At 41.9% G+C, this 24,726-nt stretch overlaps 1 protein-coding gene across 3 annotated transcripts in view; it reads right to left on the reverse strand.

Annotated features, from left to right (window-relative positions):
• Nucleotides 1–961: 961 nt before the first annotated feature.
• The window catches only part of KCNQ5 (potassium voltage-gated channel subfamily Q member 5), a 498,060-nt gene continuing 474,295 nt past the window's right edge, over nucleotides 962–24,726 (reverse strand). For all 3 annotated transcript variants that reach the window (XM_027603133.2, XM_027603132.2, XM_027603134.2), the window contains 3 exons: nucleotides 9,706–9,837; nucleotides 7,762–7,888; nucleotides 962–6,442 (listed from right to left, as the gene is read on the reverse strand). In XM_027603133.2, coding sequence (XP_027458934.1) covers nucleotides 5,480–6,442; nucleotides 7,762–7,888; nucleotides 9,706–9,837 — 1,222 coding nt within the window. In that variant the 3' untranslated portion in view covers nucleotides 962–5,479. The remainder of the gene's footprint in view (nucleotides 6,443–7,761; nucleotides 7,889–9,705; nucleotides 9,838–24,726) is intronic.

The raw sequence follows: 24,726 nt of genomic DNA on the forward strand, positions 1-24,726 counted from the left end.
TTTAGAGAGAGTGGCTGTGGTGTCAACTACCTCAGAAAAGCCAACGGGGATGCTGATGAATGTATCCATTGAATCAGCTTTCTAGAAGGTCATGGGTGAACTCATGAGTGGTTTTTCTGTGGTGTTGAATGGGCATGGGTCTGATTGTCATGTGTTGGCTAGTGGATGGTTGCTGTGGGAATGGAAGTGCCTTATTTTGTAAGTAGTTTCATTCTAAAGGGAAAGTGAGATGTTGGGTAAAATAAAGAGGAAGGTAAGTTCTCAAGGGTTGCTGGTAACATGGAAGCCTACTCATGTTTATGAGGAGAAAGAACGAGAGTGAGATGCAGCAGATATGGGGAAAGAGGGATATGGGAATGACCCCACCCAATCGTGGGGACAATCAACAGCTTCTTCTTCCTTCGGACCGACCGAGGGAAGAAGAATTAGTTTTCCCATCAGAGAGTGGCAGAGGCCTCTCCACCACCAAGTCCAGTGGTACGATCTCTGGTAACAGAGAGTGGTGCTGGATCATTGCCCAGAGGGCTCAGGTAAGGAGTTTCAGAGATACTCAAAAGCACTTATGATTGGGGGTGTGTGTGCTGTGATGTCCTCATGGCTCATATGAGGCAAGTGGCATCCTGAGCTGCAGCAAGGGGAAGCACGAGTACGTTGGGATCACAGTAATGGGCAGGGATGGGCAATCCAGGAAGGAAGTCACACTAATGCAGGCAAAGGAAAAGAGAAGGAAGAAGAAACAAGTAAGGGAGAGATGAGCATCACTAAACATAAGAAAAGAACCAGAGAGTTGAAAAAGTAGGTGTAGGTGTTGTGGCAGTGTGTGGGAGCCCCAGGAGAGCAGACTGGACTTAAAACAGTCACCAAAATTATGATAGACATAAAGTGAATCATGTGAACAGGTAAAGAGAAGTAAGTCATACAGGTGTACCTTTGGATTTTTTACTTATTTATTTGAGCAAAAACATTTTGCCATTTACCAGTTTTGTGGTGCTGTAATTTCCAGGGCCTTGCATAAATCTATAGTTTATACACAATGCATCTGAAAAATTTCTGCTTTGAAATGTAGTAAAATCTTCAATAATTTGCAGTTAGGTAGGCTAGAAGGTGACATCTTGTTGTAATGAAAATGTAATAAAAAAAAAGCCACAATTTTTACTCACACATTTTTGAAGCAGTTAAAGCCAGGCTAATAAAAGTTGCTGCTTCAAGGTACGGGAAACTATTTTTATCAATGGTCAAGGTAGAATAGTTGTCATAAGTAAATTTTGCTTTTAAATGGTGGGGGTGAGAGATTGTGCTATAAACTAGTTCAAAAGTGTTTGGAAGTGATTTACACTTTTAAGTTGATTAAGCAGGCACGTTCCATAAACAATTTTATTTTCACTCAGGTCTAGGCACATACCTGTTTGGTCTCAGAGCGATAGTGGGAAGTCCCCTCACCTTATCCTCCAGGATAACACTCCCTCACTTCTTCCTCCTGTCCCAAGTGCCTCTGTTAGGGCTTTGTTACTTAGTATTCCAGAGTCCTAACATTCCACTTGAATTAATCATGGATACTTAGAGCAAAATTACTAGGAAAACAGAAGGAACGGGCCATCTTAGGGAAGAAGGAAAAGATCGCTTTTGGAGAAGTCCTCCCCTGGTAAGGCAGGGCTGGCTGGATGCTAAACATGGTAGTTCTGAGTAGCCAGGGGCTGCAGGTTGGCGCACCTGCCTGGTCCCCCAGTGATTTCCTATTACTTGTTTAGCACACCCTTTTATTATAGTTAATACAAAGCTCACATGCGCTGCTTTCTGAGTTTTGATTAACATCTAATTAATTTTTCTTATGATACACTCTCAAAAACATTTGCAAATCTCCCCCTCCCCAAATTACCAATGATTTCTTCACTGACACTGCAGGAAGATAACTTTTGTATTTCAGCCCCAAATCTGTACACAGCCAGTTCGGTTGACTGGGATCAGTCAGTTCAGAACCAACCAGTTAGTTCCAGATAAAAATAGTCACACTGTTTATAGACATCTTTTTAATGTTTTACTTTAAAACAAATGAGCCCAGTAAAAGAGAGCAAAGGAGATTACATTTCAATGATAGCTTGAGATGGGTATGATATTCCTGATTGATTTGTTCTCAGGAACAGACAACTGTATTCTCATACTCGACTTTTAGAACTGCTCACTTAAAATGCACGTAATTATATTAAGTTTCTCTTACAAAAACACAACCATGTCATTTAAGGCAAAAAATATCAGCTTCTGGGGAGATAAGTTAATGTTTCTGACATTTTCTCAGTCTGGTTGGATGAAGTGATCCATTAATTTAGTTGCTCAGGTTTCGTTCTTTCTTGTAGTTTTGCTTTGCCAATGGGCATGAGAATTAGTCACTGTGCCTGATTTCCTCCTCTCTATTAGACTTGTTTCACCTGCAAATTATAAACTTTCAGAATCACTGAGTCAATGGGAGGTGAGAAAGGCACCTTTGAACAGGAGATAAAGACTTAAAAACTCAATAAAGTGTCTCTTACTTAAAACAAAACTTGCAACCTACAGATATTAATTTAATTGAACAAAATGCAAACATTTAGACCAGACACAGCAATATTTTTAGTCAACCTCATATAAGGGATGTTTGCCAGTGTTAGCTTGATCAACCCTACATATTGAAGAAGGCAGACAAACTTGAACTGAGAAAGCATGTGGCTGCTCAGTGCTCAGCTAAATTGTGCTTCAAGACACCATTTGGCATCGACTACTGGGACTTTGCTAAGAGTAAATGGGAGACCCCTCTCAACTCCGTAGAGAGTAACACAACAGACAAAACCCTACAGCTTTCATACAACTATCTTTGAACATCCAAGAGTTTTTGTGCTAGAGTAAGGTATACACACAAAATGGTCATGGCTTCAATGTATAAAAGTTTTTCGCATTGTGGTTTATCACATTTTGCTATGATTAAGACCTCAGTGATGCATTTAGGGCTTGTTTCTGAATCTTCAGTCTTCAGCAACGCTGGATGAACTGTACTGTGTTGGAGGCCTAGAGAGGCCTAAGGAGGGGTCCCCAGTACATTCAGAATTCCTGCTGCCAGTGGGGTTCGACCCAGGACAGGGTGTGTCCAGGAATCAGTGCTACCTGAAAGTTGCTGCCTCCCTCCTCTTCCTCGACTGATAATTGGAGAGAGCCTGCCAAGTGCATGGCAGGTGTCTGGCTTTAGGTCAGTGGAATGATGTGTGTGTGTGTGTGTGTGTGTGTGTGTGTGTGTGTGTGTGTGTGTGTGTGTGTACCACCTCCTTGGGAGGGTGTATCACAAGTTCAGTTTGAGTGGAGACATAGTAGGTGAAAAATTGCATTTCATAATTTACTAAAATTCTGTGCTTCAAAAATGAAAACCGTTGCTTTAAAAGCTTGGTAAAATCTTTTTTTGACTGGAGAAAAAATTTAGACCCTAACTTCTGCATGTCTCCAGCAGCCAAGAAGATGCTGAATGATACATTCCAGGGGAGTGTGCTAGAATCCAGGTGGGTTGAGAAGAGGAGGCGTTTAGAATTTCAGTGTTTATCAAAAGGGACAAGGATTTTCAAAGGTTGAGAAGCCTATCTGAGGAAGAGCGGAGAAGTGGTTTACTTGGGGATGGAGACCGGGTAAAGCCTGGCGAAGGTCAGGAGCAAAACAGTGGCAGGGAACTAACTGAGAAGTTAATGAAGAAGAAAGGTCAGAGGAGAGTCAGGGGTTGGAGACGGCCTGCTGGGGGAGCCAGGTGGGCAGGATGGGTGGATTTCAGGGTCTCCTCCTGCCTTTGGACAGCCAGTTGCTATCCCTGCTTTGTCTTCCTGGCTGCTGAAGGTTTTTTTGGAGGAGCACTATCTGCCAAGGAAAAAACTCTTCCTTCCATAAGGCCTGTGGCTGGAGTGGAACTGAACTGAAGTGCTCTCTGGCTCCCCCTTGCCTTTTGAATGCCGTTACCTTGGCTGAAGTTCTGAGACCGCTAGACAGGTTTCCAACAAGCAGTTGGCGTGGCTTGCTTTCTGGTAAATGCATCTCTCATTTTGTTTCCCTTGGGTCCTTGCTGCTGTGCTATATGATTTCAGTGTTTTGATCTGCAGACCCTGCAGGGGGTACTGGCTTCTAACTGTGAATGTGTACACCAGGAAACGGAACCCCTAATTAGAGGTTTGGGGCAACATTCTTGGGGGAGCATAGAAAATGTTCGCTACAGTATAAAAAGTAAAGGAAGTTGAGTTGTAGCCTTCCATATGCAAAATGTACTAGGTTATTAGCAAAAAACATTCAGGGTGTAGTAAAAAATAAATACCTTGCAAAATTCTCCGTTTATATATAAGAATAAGGGATGTTTAGGTAGTTGAATTCCCTAGCAATATTCATCTTCTAAAAAGATCAAGTTCTTCTATTTTGGTTTGTTTTTCTCCCTCTCATTGCCTTCTGAGGGCAAAGCTATTTTCGTTAACTTCACCTACTTCCTGGTGTTGTGTCTGGATTCTTTTCAAGCCTTTCTCATCTCAGTCTCACCCAAATGTCTAATTCTCCAGGATCCTGCCTGTATTATCAGTTCAGCGGGAATGGTTTCTCACACTCGATATGGTTTCTCACACTTGGGGTAGCCCTGGCAAGCCAGGGTGGCGCGTTGCAGAGAGATCAGCCCCAGGGCACTGGCCCTTCTACTCAGGAGGACTGTATTCGCGCGTGTAGAAGTTGACCACGTATAAAGTTGATTCAGCCATCAGGGACTATGTTCCCGTGAAATCACTTGTGTCAGATAGTCTATTTGCCCCACTGGCCCTGAATTTCATTATTTGCACGCTTTCTAATTGAAGAACATTCTTGTCATAAAGAACATGAAAATGATGTGCAAAATTGCTTGCCACAGCGTTGAATCACCAAAAGCACACAGACCGACATTCAAATTACATTAATAATAAAATGACTGAATAGGAATGGGTTGGCAAATATATCTTGAAGGAAGCAGCCATTTCTATTATTCCCAAGTTCTGCTTTACTCGATACCTTGTTAGCAGCGGTTGATGGTAGCCATTGTGTTTACATATACATTATGGCCTAATTTTGAAAATGTATTTTGTATTTAATCACAAAGCAGAAATGCCTGAAATTTGAAGTTGTTTACTTCCAATTACTACCATAATTTCAAAACACAGAGTCAAATCTTCTAAGTGACCTAATCTTGACATTTTCACACACCCCATAGCATTAGCAGTGTTTGGTTTCTCAGGATTTTTACACAAGGTACGTTACTAAATGAGTGGGTTAATGTTGATGTACCTTGGAATTTCAGCCATCCCTAAACATGCATTTTCATGCAATTAAAAGATAACGGGCTTATAAACTGCCTTTCATGTTCTTCCTGATTCTTGCAATTTCAACTTTTTAGAAGGGCTTTCAAAATAGTTCATGCAATGATATGTATGGCTAAAGGAACTGCTATGCTAGAAGGAAAACGGAGACCTTATTTCAGTTTGACATGAGGCAAGCTGAGGGCTTCTGTACTTTCTCCTGCCTTACAAATGCTCCGAGATGATCGAGATCTTCCAGTCCTTAGAGAGTCTGATGCAAAAGCAGTTTCCCCGGCAAGTTGCGGCATGGCATCAAACGTGTCTGTCTCAGTCTCTTCGGGACCCACCTCTTCATCAGTTATAAACAATTTGGATTCCCTCCATTTGGGGTAAAAATCTTGGCTGCCTCTGGAGCCACTTGACTCACTCCCAGAAAGCTGTATATTCAGTTCCTCTGTCGACCTGATCAGGTTTTGTACCGACAGAGATTTGCCCAAGTCCTTGGGCACCACGGGGTGGACAGATAACAGAGTCTCTCCCCCCATGTCAAAGCTTTTCCTTAGAGCACGGTCCTTGGTCAGATTTGACTGTGCAACCTGAACATTTTCCTTGGAGGCAACAAGGCAGGTGGTGACATCGGAAATGCTTTCCTGCAAGCCTGCGGGGTTCGGGTGCAGGGTCTCTGGCCTGGGCAGATGCTTGATGGCTGGGAGAGGAGGCGGTATCTGTAAAGTTGTTGGGGCTGCTGGCTTAGGTGCCACATTTATTTGGTTTGCAATGTTGCTGGTGGCCGCTGCTGCGGAGCCATCACTTTGACTCATTGGCACCTGTGTTGCTTGACTGTGCATAGTAGGGCTAAGCGTGTAGAAAGTCTGAGCGCTGAACTCATTTGGCGTCAGAATGAACTGCAGGCCTCGGGAGATGTTGGCACTCGCTGATCTGGATAAGCAGCCACTGTTCTGTGCGGAACTGGACAGGTCTTTGCTATCCACAGGGCTTTGATAGTCAGATGTCTGTTCACATTCAAAAGGTGGGATCTGGAATGAGGCCAAAGTGAGGGCGGAGGCAGAGCCTTTCCGGAGGACCTGTTGATATATATCGAGTAGGCAGTCCAGCTTGGACTCGATGGACTGTACCTAAGAGTGGGGAAATTGGTCACGTATGAGTATAACCTGTTGTAAGAAGGAGCTTCATTTCTAGAATTAAAACAGTGCAGTCAGAGTGTGTCAATACAGTTAAATATTGAGTACAAAGTCTAATGTAGTGGTGAACTTTAGTACAACCTCAGAATGCACGTACGTCTATCCGTGGTGCAGCCAAGGGTCTGATTTGGGAGGAGAGGTTCGTTTTGGTCTCTACATAATCTCCCCCCAGTACCCCTCCCCGCTAACTCTTTAAAATGAACAATTGATGTTCTCAAAAAAACATATAAGCACTATACAAAAGCAACTGCAAGACTGCCAACCCAATCAAGTTGCCTTTGCTAAGCCTCCTCCAAGAAATCATTCTGGGACTCTACTGCGGTCTAGTCAGGGACTCCTCTAATTAAATTAAGACCTTAAATATCAATGTAGGTGATTCTGAATTTAAAAATAAAGGTACAAAATGCTTCCGAATTAATACTTGACATATTTTTGATTAGATTGGGGAAGCAATTTGATTTCTGGACAACTGTCGTCTTTTTTTAATTGTTTTTAATTTTAATTCCAGTCTAGTTAACATACGGTGTTATATTAGTTTCAGGTATACAGTATAGTGACTCTGCAATTCCAAAAGGTACTCAGTCCTCATATGATAAGTATACTCTTTCATCCCCTTCACCTATTTAACACCCCCCCACCCCCAACCTCCCCTCTGGTAACCATCAGGGTGTTCTCTATAGTTAAGACTCTGTTTCTTGGTTTGGACAATTATCTTTGTATGAGAAGATACAGCTTCAGGGTTAACAACTGAGGTTTTGTTTTTTTTTAAAAAGAGTGAAAAAGAGAGACAGTGACAATCACCAAAACACATATGAAAAATAGATCTGTTATTTTACTGTGGAAAATCTATAGTTGCTTCTAGTTCAAGTATTCATAGATGAGATGAAATTGTTTATTCCTTATATGGAAATCCAAGTGTTTTAGAGAACACTGTCTATGTACAAAAAATGTAGTTTCATTCACTCTTTCTTGATTTTCTTCCTTTAAAATATATTAATCACTGGGAAGCCTGGGTGGCTCAGTCGGTTAAGTGTCTGCCTTCAGCTCAGGTCATGATCCCAGGGTCCCCGGATCAAGTTCCACATCAGGCTCCCTGCTCAGCGGGGAGTCTGCTTCTCTCTCTGTCCCTCTCTCTCTCAAATAAATAAATAAAATCCTAAAAAATTTATTAGTCACTAAAATACATCAAATGACCTACATTTCTGATTAAAAAAATTCAGATGGAAAAGTTAGCCACTACAGTTGGATCGTACCTGCTTCTCCACCTTGACCACCCGGCCGAGCATACTGAGGTCATCGGGGGTCTCGTGTTCTGCTGTTATTTTCTCTCGGCTCTTCTTATCCGATGTGATTTGCCCTTTTCCAAGAATTTGGTCAACACTATCAGAGAAAGAGGAGATCTGATTATAAATGCTGAAGACGGAGATTGCCCCAGAACAGAATGAAGTGTTTTGAAAAGAAAAATGAAAGACAATTATCTTTAATTCATGTTAGATGATGTAAGAATGAACATGTTCCAGTTGATGTGCTTATTTTCTTAACATGAGAATTACACATGAGATTAATTTCTCATTATTCTGGTCCATGACGAAGTCACTTATGAGCAATCTTCTGGAGGTGGAATTGTCCTAAACTACAAAGTAATTTGTCTGTTTCCATCTTCAAACAGCCATTTCCTGAATTTAACTGCTGAAAATATGACAAAATCATAATTATGATTATTTCATGTTAATAGAACAGATTCTTCAGTGAACATTTACTATACAACTGATATGCGGGAGCTAAGCAGACAGAAAGTGATCCGACTCCGCTTTTTGGAATTCTAGTTGGAGAATAGACACCCCATGAGCTGGAAACTTAAAATTAGTTCTACAACTTCTGTAGCAGTTCAACTTTATACAAACCCTTGTTTTATAATAGTTCTATTAAAGGACTTGGAAGACCATGGCCACGTGGGCAGAGATTGTAACATGACCACAGGATGAGTTACAACCATTTCCAAGGAGACCTGATCCACCGAAATGGGAATTACTTTCTTTTGTGCGTGTGTTGGAGCTGAATTATCAGGGGTACGGACTCAACGTTCCAGTTTACAGGCAGTGCCTACCTCCTGTCATGACATCTAATATGTTATACTGCAAACTCCACAAGGACTAAGTCATTATTTTATTAATCTCTGAATGTCCATAGTGCCTGGCACACATTAAGCGCTCAATAATTGTCTGCTGGATAAATGAATGAACGAATGAAGGAACGAACAAACTGTGATTTCTAGAATTGATCACCAGGTGGTTTACTAAGGGCCCAGTATATGCCTCCCGCTGGGCTAAGTGTGCTGTGGGCATATAAACAAATGTTTATGACTCTCTCCTTGTGTTTTAAAAAACTCTTCAAACACAAACACAGGTAATTTGTGCCTGAGAACGAAGCAAGACTCTTAAAAAACTGAGATGACTGAGCGTTCTGGCTTCAAGATAACACAATCAAACGTGGCTGCAGTAACATATCGAACTCATTTCTTAAGATGCTCACCAGGGAGACAGTGTGTATCTGGCACGGTACAGGATGCTAAGGAAGGCAAAGGCCCAGCCTGAGTCACGAGCAGGGGGGAGTAAACTTGCACCCAGGGCACAACACAAGAGCCAACCACTCGTTTTTGAATCCAATTCTCGGGCACAGTGATACCAAGATTATGAGTGTCTCTGTGCTCTGTGGTAGCTCTCAGTGCTATAGGAGGTCAGAGAAGGGAAGGGTCTGTTTTTGTGGGCCCAACGGTTGGGAAAAGTTTAACGAGGGAGAAAGACGGCTTCTTTTTGAAGGACAGTCGGGATTTGGAGAATAACACAACAGCCGCAGCAATCATTCCAGTGACATCAGTGACAACCATTAACAGTTACGGGGCACCCGGTTAGCAGGTAGTAACTCATTCAGTCCTGGTGACAACCCTATGAAGCAAACACTGACATTATCCCCATTTTTACAGATGAGGAAACTGAGATACTTCATGCTGTAGATGGAGGCTTTTGATGCCTGATTTATATCCTTAAATAAAAATCTACACTAAAAGCAAAGTCCAGTTATCCATGAAAAATGAATTAGAGCTATGAGAGCCCCGAGTTTTCTCTACAACAGAGAAGTTACTCTCAGATAGTTTTTATGCCTATCCCTTCACAACAAATCACATTTTTATTGCTTACCGTGTTTGGAGACTTTTAATTCTACACAACATGTCTAGATGACCAGCAGAATACTGTTCAATGACATCTTTTACATCATATGGGCGTAATGTTTCCTTAAACTTCCGTTTTGCAACATGAAATTTCATAATCCTGTAAGAGCAACATATTCCATATTAATCTCCATAACTTTGCTAAAAGAAGTTACCCAAATAGCTTGCTAGTAAATATGAGAACTCTGGGGGAAAAAAGAAGTCATACATCAAATTATTTTAGGTTCCTCCAGAAATGCAACATAAAAGCCCACGATTATAGTGGGCAATTTAAGAACATCTCATGGGAGGCACACACTGAGAGTTGAAAAACACATAAAAGAGACTTAATACTAAGTGTTATACCGTTTTACTGTTCACTGAAACCCTGAATTAAAATCAAAGTCAAAATGCAGTTCTGCCTTTTCGATGTGACCCTCGGAAGTTTAAGAAATAACACCTAGTGACTGCATCCCTTAAAAAATATAAAAATTGTTAAAACGGTCTTTTATGTAACTATGCAATTTCAGATGCAAATGTGTCTGCAAAACTCTTAGTCTCTCTAGAGAAATGTACGTTTGTATAGAAATTTTTGAAAATTCTCTTTCATAAGTTACTTTTGCAGGATACCGCTCGATTAGGTAGCCATGTTCCTTTTGTTTCAAATGTAACACACTCATCCACTAGGCTTGGATATCTAAGATTTCAGAACCAGAGATCTCTTTTATTACATTGCTTCCCCTGACATGGACCTCATGCTTTTTTTTTTTTAAGATTTTATTTATTTGAGAGAAAGAGAGAGCGAGAGAGATCGAGCTTGAGCATAAGCAGGGGGGAGGGGCTGAGGGAGAGGGAGAAGCAGAGCAGGGAGCCCTGATACCTGATGCCCAGAGCTCCATTCTAGGACCCTGGGATCATGACCTGAGCCAAAGGCAGATGCTTAACCGACTGAACCACCCAGGCACCCTGGACCTCATGTTTTAAAAGAGTATTTCATCAATAAATCCCATGATGCCATAAATAGCTAAGTTGCCTAAGATAAACAGTTACTGTAATAACGATATTATTCCTGAAGAAAGCAAAGAAGCATAACATTTTAATGAGTCTGTGCAGTCTTAGTGCAGGTAAATGTTAAGCCTGCCAGTGTTTTTTCAACTATTAAATGGCTCATAGATCCCTGTTATCATACTCATGGATCCCAGGCTGGGAATCAGTCAATTAGGTTCTGCAAACCACAATTTGGTTTCCCTTGGTGGAAAATGGGAAGATTAGGTATAAATGTAGAAAATACTCACTACCTATCCTGATAGATGATTGCAAGGAATCCAAATTGTCTTATTGGTTAAGAAGCCCCAAACTCTAACTTGTGATTGTATTGTTAACTTCAAATTAACTGTATCCTAATTATTTTGGAATCATTTATCTATAACATTCTTACTTCCTCTCTCTACCATATTTTCTCCACCAATCTCTTCTTTATTCAGGATAAATTTTTTTGGTCTGTTTTATTGTTTGTTTTTGTTTGCAGAAACACTGAAGCTTTATTCAGAGGAAAGTAGAGGAAATCTGTTTTATTTTAACCTCTTAGTATTTAGCTTTAGTTGCAAATTTGTTTATCAAATTTGTTTAGGGCTCAGTCTCCTATATTAAAAAAAAAACTGCGAAAACTAGTGAAATAGCTACCCTGTGAAATTTTTGGCCCCGAGTAATTATTATTATTATTTTTTAAAGATTCTTTATTTCTTTTTATTAGAGAGAGAAAGAGTATAAGTAGGGGGAGCGGCAGGCAGAGGGAGAGGGAGAAGCAGACTCCCCGTTGAGCAGAGAGCCCGATGCGGGGCTCGATCCCAGGACCCCGGGATCATGACCTGAGCCGAAGGCAGACGCTTGAAAGTCTGAGCCACCCAGGCACCCCAGTAATTATTTTTTAAATATCTGTTTCCCCACACTAAATTGTCAGCTACATGAAAGCAGGGTGGGCCTCTTTTATTCAACAGGTGGTGCTTAATAAATGTTAGCTCTTGTTACTACTGCTACTTCTACCCCGTTACTATCACCATTCTTCTTCAACACTGTGTACTCAGAGCTGAGCACACTTCCTGATACACAGTGGAAAGAAACATTTGTTGAATTAAGAGAAGGCAGGAAAGAGAAAAAGAAAAGATCCGTTCATCTAGGTAATATTAAGAATAAAACCAGAAGAAAAGCTAATCCAACAGCCTAAGCCCTCTTTACTTACCTTCAGAGTAGCTAATGGTGCCTGGGTGGGTGGGGGGAAAAAGGAAAAAAATCATCTTTGTACTTCCCTAGGTGGTTTTTAATCGTTGTTGTTTGTGTTTTCAATAATATTACCATTTGTTATGTGAAGTACCTTCTTTTTTTGTTTTAAAGATTTTTATTTATTTATTTGAGAGAGAGAGAGAGCAAGAGAGACAGCATGAGTAGGTGGAGGGGCAGAGGGAGAAGCAGGCTCCACTGAGCAAGGAGCCTGATGCAGCTTGATCCCAGGACCCTGGGACCATGCCCCGAGCCGAAGGCAGATGCTTAACTGACTGAGCCACCCAAACGCCTCTAAAAGTGAAGTACTTTAGATGTCTTATCTTCAATAGCACTTAAGACAGTCTTATTTCCCTTTCAAATCTGGGGAAACTGAGATTCAAAGAACCTATGTGACTTGCCCCCACACAAGCAACCAGTGCGACGCAAAGCCAGGATCCCACCCAGATCTGTCTGGTTCTCACTCTCACATCACCTCCTGGTTTCCCATGGCATCAATTCTTCAGATGTTGAAAAGATTGGCTGGGATCTTTGGCAGTTTTTTTTTCCCTTGGCTATGGTGGTAGAAAACACGCTACATGCAGAGAGACGAGCTTTGGCATGAGTTAGTGTATTCCCATGGGCTGTAGCTCAGGCATTTGTGGTCTGTGGTGTGGCTGCCCAGCGGTGGACCCACATACCTCCAAACTGAATGACCTGTTTTGTCCTCATGGGGGCCTGCCCTTGTTTCTTGCAGGGAGTTGTGTGAATTCTCTATGGTAATTTGTCTCAAGAGTTGCATGTTGCTTTTCTCTTTTTCCTTTCACCAGTACTTTAACAGAAAAACAATTTGAAGGCATTCAATAGACAGTATTATACTCTGGTCCATACTCAGTCATATTTTAAGCAGACCATAGATAATTTCATTTTATTTGCATAGTTTACCATTTATGAACTAGCCAAATTAAAGGAAAATCCATTTTTTATAATTTTGATCAATATTTATAATTTTGATTTGTACTGTTTGCCAATTTCCATGGTACAAATACTCCTATATAGTTCATATTTCAAGCTATCAATGTGACATCACTGAGCAAGAAGTTGGGAAGAGATGTGCAATATTATATCATTAGATAGTATACCATACAGATACAATAGATGTGTATAACTCGAGGACATAGAGAGTAATATGTAGTACAGTGATTAGGAAGTAGTGAGCGTTGAATATGTATTGCCTTTGTTTTTAATATAACTCATTTTATTGTGAGTTTATACAATTTAATTTTTAATAATGGCTGTATTTAACAAGCAGCAAAATTCCCAAAAATGTAACATTCAGCTCCTGAGAGTCAGTACAAGCTGGCTCCTGCATATACTCCTCTTTTTCAAATAACTAGAATGGTATTATTATTATTATTTTAAAGATTTTATTTATTTATTTGAGAGAGAGAGAATGAGAGATAGAGAGCACGAGAGGGAAGAGGGTCAGAGGGAGAAGCAGACTCCCTGCTGAGCAGGAAGCCCGATGCGGGACTCGATCCCGGGACTCCAGGATCATGATCTGAGCCGAAGGCAGTCGCTTAACCAACTGAGCCACCCAGGAGCCCTAAAATGGTATTATTAATCCAATTTTTAACTGATTTCCTACCATGAAAGTAGGAAAGTCTGTAAGTAAAGCAATGGAGGGAAAGCAATACCCCCACGGAGTGATATAATGCATAGGAATCAATGATAAGCCTATTAAGAACTTTAATATTGACTCAGCTTTGCATACCTGTCCTCATGTGGCCATACCCAAACACCACAGAAGACCATCAGTTTCCCATTGAGGACTGCTGGTTGCTAAGCACTTAGCAGGACATTACTGAGTGTAAAAAAACCATTTTTCCTATTAAGGATTAAGTTTTCTAAGATGGACAAGAAATATGTTTTCTTTTTTAAAAAAATATTTTATTTTATTTTGGTTTTTTAAGTAACCTCTACACTCAACATGGGGCTTGCACCCACAACCCCAAGATCAGGAGTGGCAGGCTCCACTGACTGAGCCAGCCAGGCACCCCTGGACAACAAATAGATTTGTCTTAACTGTCTTTGTTGTAGGTTGAAAATGGAAACATTGAAGAGGTCTGAGGTGAGATAAGAAAATTCTAAATCGAGCAATATGTTTTATAAATGTGGAGGGAATGTTTAATAACAAAAGTATTTTTAGAAACCAGTAATTTACATAAAGGATGACGACAGTCATTTTGCCTTTGCCAAGGACAGACCAAGCATGTACTAATAGCGCTCAAAGCTGTCCCCTCCTTTCTATTTGCAACACTATAGCCTTTGAAAGAATTAATCTTCCAAAGTGAAAGTGAGACCACATTGCCCCCCTTCCTAAGATCCTTCATTGGTTTTCCACAGCCCCTCAAGTAAACATCAAATTCCTTTGTATATTGTATAGGGCTGTTTATGGACTGGCCTCTACCTCTCTCACCTCTCCCTTTCCACTCTGTGTTTGGAACTTGAGGTTCCAGCAACAACAACAACAACAAAGTATTTGCAGGTCCACAAAACACCATTCAGTAAATCATGTACTTCAATTATTTGCATATGCTATTTCCTCTTCCCGAAATCCTATGATATCTGCAAGACTCAGCTCTAAAGTCACTTCTTTTATGGAAATTTCTGTGATTCTTCCAAAGTAGTTAGTCACTTGCATATCAACCTCTATTTTAGTACTTAGCATACCACACTGTAATTATTTGCTTATATATCCGCCTCCTTCTCCAGACTGTATGAGGTCCTTGAATGCAGGGCTATGTCCTCTCCCCTTGATAATCCAACACTTGGTGCAGAGTTTAATGAACATGAGAGGTTTGTCTAGAAGCGCTACCAAGGAGCCTGGGTGGGCAACCTGAGGGGAGAGGGTAATGGGTGGGGACTTCCCACCGTCTCCTTCCAGATGCTCATCTCTATTCATTCCTCTGCATGCAGCCTGCACTCCAGCCCTCCTGGATTTTTTTTTTTGTCACCAAAGTGCTCATTTCTCAGGATTCTGTCTTCACACTCTACCTAAAATGCTAGCGGTTCTGTATTCAAGCCAAGCACTGACTTCTCTAGGAAATCTTCCTGATCACCTTCACAGGGGTAGATGGTCTTGCTTTGTGCCCTCAAGTGCACTGTCATATAGGTAAACTTGAGGCACTGTACCTCACCCACTGGACTTTAGCAATGTCCAGGGCTATGGTTTTTACCCTAGCATCGTGCACAATCTTGGGCAAGTATTAGAGGTTCAATAAATGCCTGCTGAAGAATTGAATGGGGATTAGTTACTCTCCAGTTGCTCCAAGTTGTTTATGTTCTTTTGTGGCAAGGCAGGCTCTTGTAGAGGTCTTCTTAAAAGAGTGCCTTAGAATAGGTTGGAGTTCTTCATTTCACAGAGCATAAATCTAGAACTATTCAAAGTGTAGACAAGAGGCAGAAAGTTTTTTCTGTAAAGGGCCAGATAGTAAGTATTTTATGCTTTATGGCTTGTCTGGTTTCTGTTGAAACCATTCAACTTTGCATTGTAGCATGAGAGCCACCACAGACTCTACATAAACAAGTAAGTATAGGTGTGTTCTAATAAAACTATTTACAAAAACAAGTATTGGGTTGGATTTGCCCCCCTCCCCCCCCTATAGTTTGCTACCCCATGGTCTAGATAAGAGTGATGAGGAAATGCCTTCAGGCCAGGAATAAACAACGGCTCATGAACTGGCTTGGGGAAAAGAAGCAAAAGCCTTTTGTGGCCTTCTACATACTTCTAAATAAGTTTAATATGATCTATATATTGCCTGGTAGGAAGGAGTGTTTAAGCAAGTCACTTTAGAGTAAAATTAGGACCTTCAAGAAACATTTAACAATTGGGGCGCCTGAATGGCTCAGTTGGTTAAGCATCCAACTCTTTGGTTTTGGCTCAGGTCATGATGATCTCAGGGTCTTGAGATGAAGCCCCATGTCATGGGGCTCTGCGCTCAGCAGGGAGTCTGCTTGAGATTCCTCTCCCTCTCCCTCTGCCCCTCCCCCAGTCTCACTTTCTTTCTAAAATAAATAAATAAATAAATTTAAAAAAGACTTAACAAAAAAAGAAACAGTTAACAAGATGATAATGCCAAGTAGTACTTTATAGTATCACCCTATGAGAGGGGTAGTACTGTCATCTCCATGTTGTAGATAAGGAAACTGAGGCATAGAGAGGTTAAATACCTAGCCTGAGGTCAGATAGTTAGTAAATGTGGAATTGGGACTTGAACCAGTTTGGCTCTAGTGTTGAGCTCTTAATCACAATATTGTACTATTTTCTTAATAGTGAGATCTTATATATATATTTTTAAGATTTTATTTATTTATTTGAGAGAGAGAGAGAGAGCGAGCATGAGCACGAGTTGGGGGGAGGGGCAAGGGAGAGGGAGAAGCCAACTCCCCCCCTGGGGAGGGAGCCGGACACCCAGATCCATCCCAGGACCCTGAGATCATGACCTGGGCGGAAGGCAGATGCTTAACTGCGACTGAGCTACCCAGGCGTCCAGATCTTATATATATATATATATTTATGAAGATTTTATTTATTTTTGACAGAGAGAGAGAGAGCACAAGCAGGGGAAGCAGCAAGCAGAGGGAGAGGGAGAAGCAAGCTCCGCCCGACTCCGCGGTCGATCCCAGGACCCTGGGATCATGACCCAAGCAGAAAGCAGACGCTTAACCGTCTGAGCCACCCAGGCGACCCCCGGATCTTTTATTTTAACACAAAATAACAACAACAAAAAAGATACTTTGATATACTACAAGCTCAAAAAATAATTTTCACTCACATGTGTTTGGCACACAGGTTCTCAATAAAGCTGCCAAGTGAATGGCCTGTTCTTACTGGTGTCGTTGGGTGGTCCTTTGGAGGACCAAAAAAAGGCTGACGAGTAAGTTCCGCTCTCACTGGCTTCTTTTTTCCATGAGCGTCAACTGCACCACCGGAACCAAGACAGCAGCGAAGAGCAAAAACTCTTAAAGTTCGCTTCCTCTGATGGCTGTGGAGAACCAAGAGGCTAGCTGGGAGTCTAAGAGAAGAAACCTCTTGCACGAAGCTGACATGCCCCGCAGTACCACTAGAGGGGGGAAAAGATTCATCCACAAACCTAATCAACTGGCACCTCCTGTTGAAACCGAAGGAAGTCTGCTCATAGAATTTTCTGAGCACGAAGAAATAACTAAAGCAAAGTTAAACTCCGGGTAGAATATATCTATATATACACACAAACACATGTGCACTTATAAGGAAATGTAGGTGCATTTGTTGTGCTGCCATGAGTTATAAAATCTTGCAAAAGTCTTGTTCCAGCCGTCTAAATCCGGGTAACGACATTGCATATGAATATGCAGAGATAAGAACGATTAGAAGACGGGCGGCAGCGACTGCGGCCGCCACCGAACAGATGGACGAGCCCGGCCCGCAGCCAAAGCGCGGGCCGGGCGGACAGGGCTCCGCCGACCGTGAACTGCAGAGGCAGCTTGACTGGCTGGGACAGCCGTACTTCCCAAGCTTGGCTGCTCCCGGGAACCGCACAAGATGCCGATGCCTCGGTCCCCCGGCCGTCTTCGCTGATCCGGGGTGTGGTCCCCGAGATTTTGTTAAACGCTTCAGGTCATTCCACAGAGTAGCCCTGGTTGAGAGCTTCTGAAACGGAGGTGGGAAGGGAGAGGGGCCAGAATGATCTCCAAGCTCCCCGCCGCCATGCAAAGAAGTGATGGTGGGTTGTGCTAAGTCTTCTTTGTCACCCATGTCATACCCACAAGGCAGAGTGTCAGTGTGCTTTGGTGGCAGGCCTCCAATCCGAACCTGAGTGTTTCCCGACCCCCTTCCCTGAGTGACTTGGAAGTTTCATGCAAGGAGGAGTTAGTAAGTTTCGTTTGTTTTTTAAAGGACTTCCTCGGAAGGGAAAGGGAGTGTGGGGTGACGGATTCATTTTCTTTCAGGAAGTATTCATCGAGTGCCTACCAGGCTGTTGTGCTGGGTTCTGTGCTAGGCGCTGGGGAGCACTTAGTCCGCTGAAAGGGAGCCGGCAGAGGTGAAGGAGCCTCTAGTGATTACTTGTCTCCCGTTTCTTCCTCTCTCCAGTCCATGTGGAAGGCAGCAGTCACTGGGGCCAGGAGCTCCGACAGGACCCAAGAGCCTCCTTTGCTCTTTAGACGAGCTCCGTGTGGCCGCTTCCCTAAGTGATGCCACAGGCGAGTCTGACGCGTGGGACTCAAGAACTCGCTCCTGGATTCTTTCGCTCACCTATCAGACGTTTTTGAGTGCCCACCACATGCCAGGCTCTGTGCCTGATGCCAGGGATCCGGCCATGAAGAAATAAACCCGTTGCTTGAGCCCTTCCCGTCTGGTAGGGCAGACGGTGTGTGAGTGGAAAGGGTGGGAAGCTCAGGCCAGTGGGAGTGTGGAAGAGAAGCGTTTAACCCAGATTGGTATGAGTGATAGGAAACAATTTCTGGAGAGGACAGTCCTTTACCCTCTGCACCCCCACCTCTGGGGATTATATCACCAAATTTGTCCAGGCTGCAGAAATGGTCCCTTATGTTCCCAGATCGTGTTTTTGGTGTGGATGTGTGTTTCTCCCTCTGACCCCTTTTCCTACCTTATGTTGGTCCAGTTGGGTTGATTTACTCTACTGACATGTGTTCCATAACACCCTCCTTCCCAGGATGAATAATTCTACCCCCTGACTTCTGACTCTCTGCAAGAAACACAACATCTATCTGCCTTAAAAGCAAGAGCCCTCGGGCTCATTCTTGAAGTGATCCAGGGCCTTTGGATTACCAAAACTTCCCCAAGGCAGCCCTCTTTGGCCTTTTTCAGAGATTGGTCAGGGGATGGTGCTGATCATGGAGCAAACTTGTCAGACAACTAGGACTGTGGAACTTGATATTTGGGGTCACCATTAAAGGCATATGTGTTACTTGTTTGGATGATTTATTAATGTTACTTCTCTGTTAATACATAAACAGGACTCAGTAATGCAGATTTTCATTTGTGTGTACAGTATTTAGATTCTGAAAACCCTTCAAAACTAGTTACAGAATTATACATCCAAGACTCCTTTGCTTTTCTTACATCTTACATTGGGCTACTAGCCAGTGACTAAGGAGACCCAGGAGTTCCTGGATGCACTGACCAATCTCATTTTCTGCCTTTCAGTTCTTGCTGGAGATGTGGAAATTAGCACCCCTTGTACGCAGTCCGTTAGATGGCATTATGGTAGTAAGTTCCCACCTGGCTGACTTAGGGAACAGGACCAGTTCTCTGGCCACAACTGTTGGCACATGGATGTTGTTCTTCTAATAAATGTCATTATTTTGTTTTATATTCAGGATTTGGTAAGCTCTTCTACACTTTTTTTTTTTTTAAGGGGATAAGAATAGTAGAACCCAAGCAAGAACTTCTGGATTCAAGCAAGTCTGCAAATGGTTAACTCTCCTCTTAGGATTTTGTGAGCATTGATCCAGTAACTAAATTTGGGGATTTTGTTTTTCTAGAAGTATAAAATACTGCATAAGCTTTAAAGTATGAAACGAAGAAGTAAATAAATAAAGTGCCCATACCCACTGATTGTTCTTGAATATTTTTAGTCATACCAATGAATAGGAGTTTCAGTTTAAATTACAACCAAATAAAAGGTTAGAAATTAGATGCTGCAAAGTAAGTGTGTCTTCCGTGAAAACACTAGTTTAATACAGCCTCAGAGCAAAATGTGGCCACAAGCAATTATCTTCAAAACAGAAACAAGCAAAAAAGAATATTCCAGGGAATATATTAGCTGATTTTAAAAATATGTGTTAAATGATCCATAAAATGTTCTTCTAGCAATGTCCTTTACTGTAACATGCCATAGACTTGGCTGTCAAGAATGTCTTAACAGAGACTTGCAAACAAAGACTCATCACCTCTGCTAAAATAGCAAAGACGCTATCAGCAAAATTAAGAACGGGTGATGATTAAACAGCTTGTAGGTTTAACAAAAACCCACAACGGCAAACATGTGCCTCTGCTTCTCTATTTGTGGAGTATTCTTGTCTCAAGTATGGAGCGAGATTTAAGAAGGATTCGGAGTTGAGAATGCATTTTAGGAGACCGTCCGGGCAATGGTCCTGCACGTACCCTTCAGAATAGGAAGAACACAAGGGCGAGAAAACTGGAAATCCTTGTCGCCCAAAGCAGGGTTACAGCAAGGGCTGATTTGCATACCCGCCTGAGAAACTCTGACAAGTCATCATGGTTCTTCTCTTTGCTGATCAGATCTGAGCAATTTTAGAAGAGTTGATGAGCCTTTGCTAGTTGCAAAGACATTCTTGACATTTTATCTATGTTCTTATTAGAGTGAAAGATTCTGATAATTTAGAAGAATGTTCTGTTTACCATCTGGCTTCAAACCCTTTTGCCTCTATTGAATTTTTCTCCAAAGTCACTGACAACCCCCTGGTTGCCAATGCCAAAAGACCTTCTCACACTTTACCTTCCTGACCTCTTAGCAGCTCTGAATACAGGGGAGCTCGCCTGGGGCTCAGAGCACTGTCTGCTGGCCCCTCCTCCGCCACGCCCCGCTCTTTTTGGTCGGTCTGGAAGCGGCCTTAGTCTCCAGATCGTTTTTCCTTTTGCAGCTCCCTGCAGGTTTGTGAGCCTTAAATCCTGCGGTGACCGTCTTCTGTCTTCACTCCCACACCCCCCTCGGGGTGATGCTTCCGTAAAGCATCTATGTCTGTGTCGACGACTACCAAGTTAGTCCCCCCAATTCCAGATTTTTCTTCTGGGCTTCTGAAGCAGGGCCCCACCTGCCTGCTGAGCCTCACTGTGGCCCCACAAAGTCACCAGCTGCAACAACGCACCCTTTTCCTACAAGCCAGCCTCCGCATGACCCCCTCCCCCCAGATGTCCCATCCTGATTCCTCCTGCTCGTTCACTCTGTCTTCTCTAACCTGCAAATATCCAAATCCTAGCATTTGCTCATGTCTGAAGAGCTCCGAAATCTGTCCTTCGGGACTCGTCATCACCACTGGCTGGCCCCTGACAGAGCCAGGTATGGTAAGAACAATGGTTCCCTCTTTCCAATCCATTCCTTAAAGTTAGTCATTGTCCTAAGTATTAGAATAAAGCACCAGTCTGACAGATTTACTTCTGTACTTAGCCTCCATGCCTTCCTGCTTGTTGTAAAGGTTCTTGCTCCTCCCTCGGGTCTGACCTCTCCTCCCCATGTTCTCTACCTCCACCAGCACAGATAGTTTCTGATACCCTCTTCAGATCTGGTTCTCAGCAACTGCAGTTCCCTCTGCCTAAACTCACACCCCTTTCAGTAACCTGGCTGGTACCTACAAAGCCACCAGATCTCTGCTAGGGTGCCCCTTCTTCCAGAAAGCCATCCTGTATACCAACTCCCACCTTAAGTGCCGACTTTCTATCTGCTCAAATAGCCCAGATTTCTATTATTGTAGTGATCTGTTGCTCTGCCTCATAATTGACCCTGTTTTTTTCTGGCAGCCCTTCAAGATTCTAAGTAGGGATCCATCTTTCTTGTTAATGTCTACTCTGGTGTCTGGTGCAGAGTAGAAGCTCCATATTTTTTGTTTGTTTTTAGAGTGCACGAACTGATTCTTTGGGAGGAACCAAAGAGTTTATAGCGAGGCCTCTGTGTGGGTTGCAGGGGGGTGGGGGAGAGGAGAGGTAGCTTCTCCCTTTCACAGTCCTTTCCTTGGGAGGATGACTGGGAAGGCAGCAAGCTCAGCCCGAGGAGGAAGGGGGAGAAATCTACCCGGAACATTCCCTTGTGGTTGGGTAGAAAAATTGCTCTTCCTGCCCTGAGTGGTGCTGCTCTGAGTGATTCCTCAGCACAGGAGGTGAGGACATGACTTCAAGGGGTAATAGCAAGTGCTTCCTGGGGGAGGGGGTGCAGGCAGGCAAGGCCACAAACTTTTGGAAGTTGGGAGCACCCCTCAGAAAAGAGAACGAAGCACTCCTCTCCCATGACATACCACGGGAGTCAGTGGGGCTCAGAAAGGAGAGGGTCTGGCCTGAGCAGAGGAAGGGCAGAATAGGCAGCATGCTGGGAAGGCAGCAAGGAGCCCAGAGACCTGGAGGTTATAATAGCTAGCATTTATGTGTGCTTACCAGGTGCCCAGCACTGTTCTAAGATCTCTGCAAAAGTTAATTCAATCAATCCTCACCACAGCCCTACAAAGTCAATCCCATTACTCTCCTCACTTCACCAATAAAGAAACGAGGCACAGAGAGGTGACATGGGTTGCCCAAGGTTGCACAGAGGCTGTCATTTCTTGGATCACTTCTCTGAGCAGCTCTCAGGAGCGTGGCAGCTGGGGGTAGAAACAGCTAACGGTGCCAAGGTAACGTTGGCTGCAGCTTCACCTAAAGAATTCTTTATTTATTCATTTGATTTTCTAGAAGGCTGGTTTGGCCTGGGAAATAAAAGGTTGTGTACAAGTGAAATATAGCAGGCATGGTGATTATTGCATCGACATATTAAGAGAAGTTAAGACCATGATACAATCAACTTCTCAGTCATTTCTGTTCAGAATAATGAATAATCTCCATTGGGTTGTTTTGGTTATCTTTATAAGAAGAATAGGCTCGATGGTATTCTGATTCATTTCTTGACAACTGACAGAAACAGTTGTATAAAACAAGTTGACAAGAGAACAGTTGTTGAGGATCTCATTAAGAATGGCCTTGATCTTAGTAGCGTAATTCTATGAAAAACTACAGGTAGGAGGCAGGTGAGCTTTGCACTGCGTCATTTTAACAGACAGAGCTCATTCTCCAATTGCGTAATAAATCCTTCACATAACACTTCTATGATGCCTTGGTATGCATATCTCAGAATTTATCTAGCCAGTTCAGTATAGGAAAAGAAATACAGACATTTCTTTTTATTTTTAAAATTTATTATTCTGAGAGCTAAAATAACGATAAGAAATAACAAGTGTTGGTGAGGATGTGGACAAAAAGGAATTCTCATGCACTGTTGGTGGGCATGTAAATTGGTGCAGTCACCGTGAAAGACAGTACAGAGGCTTCTCAAAAAATTAAAAATAGAACTACCATGTGATCCATTAATTTTACTACTGGGTATTTACCCAAAGAAAATGAAACACTAATTTGAAGAGATACATGCATCCATAGACAAATGGATAAAGAAGATGTGTGTGTGTATGTGTGTGTGTATACATACACACACACACATACACACACACATATACACATACATGCACACATACATACACACACATACACACGTATACATACACACACACATATATACATGCACACATATACACACATACACATATACACACATACACATATACACATACATATATACACATACATATACACACACATATACACACATGCACACATATATACACACATACACATATACACATATATACACACATATACACACATATACACACATACACACATATACACACATACACATACACACATATGCACACATATATACACACATACACACATACACACACATACACACACATATACACACACGTATACACACATATACACACATATATACACGCACATACACATATATACACACATACACACATATACATACACACACATATATACACACATACACACATATACACACATACACATATATATACACACATACACACACATATATATACATACATATATATCTCTCTATATCTTTGTATGGAATATTATGCAGCCATAAAAGGGATGATATCTTGCTATTTGTGACAATATTAATGAATCTAGAGGGTATGGTGTTAAGTGAAATAAGTCAGACTGAGAAAGGCAAATACCTTACGATTTCATTCATATATGGAATCTAAAAAACAAAACAAATGAAGAAACAAATAAACAAAAAGCAGAATCAGGCCTATAAATACAGAGCACAAATGATGGTTGCCAGAGGTAAGTAGAGTTGGAGGCTGGGCTAAAAGACTGAAGAGGAATGGGAAGTACAGCCTTCCAGTTATGGAATGAATAAGTCACATGAATAAAATGCATAGGATGGGGGATATAGTTAATCGGGCTGTGATAGCGTTGTATGGTGACAGACGGTAGCTGCTGTTGGGGTGAGTGCAGCATAACATATAGAGAAGTTGAATGACTATATTGTACACCTAAAAATAATGTAGTGTTGTGTGTCAACTATACTCAAATAAAAAATTATTATAAAAATTACTATTCAGAAACTCTTTTATAACTACAGACTTGTATTGAATATAACTTGAAACATTTATTATTTATTTATTGTGTATTATTTATTTATATTACTTACTATTTTGAATTAATGAGCGTATATTAATTTTTGTGAGAAATATTGTACAAGATTCTCACTTACATAGTGTTTACACAGTGCCAAGTACCAGCTTGAAAGGTAACAGTCAACGTTTTATATTGTGAGGGAACATATTTAAGGTAATTGATGGGTTTATTTTTAATCTGAAAATTTTGATATTGTGCCTGTGAAAGTATTTGTTAAACAGTGATAGGAAAACTGGTATCTTGCCAGGTGTTAACTGAATTATTTCACATGTAAAGCCCTATCCCCTAGTACCTCAGAATGTAACTGTATTTGGAGACTGGACTCTAAAAGAAGTGATTCAGTTGAAATAAGACCCTTAGAGTAGGGCCTAATCCAACCTGACTGGTGTCATTATAAGAAGAGGAGAT

The sequence above is a fragment of the Zalophus californianus genome, chromosome 7 (genome assembly GCF_009762305.2).
Source record: "Zalophus californianus isolate mZalCal1 chromosome 7, mZalCal1.pri.v2, whole genome shotgun sequence".
Lineage (NCBI taxonomy): Eukaryota > Metazoa > Chordata > Mammalia > Carnivora > Otariidae > Zalophus > Zalophus californianus.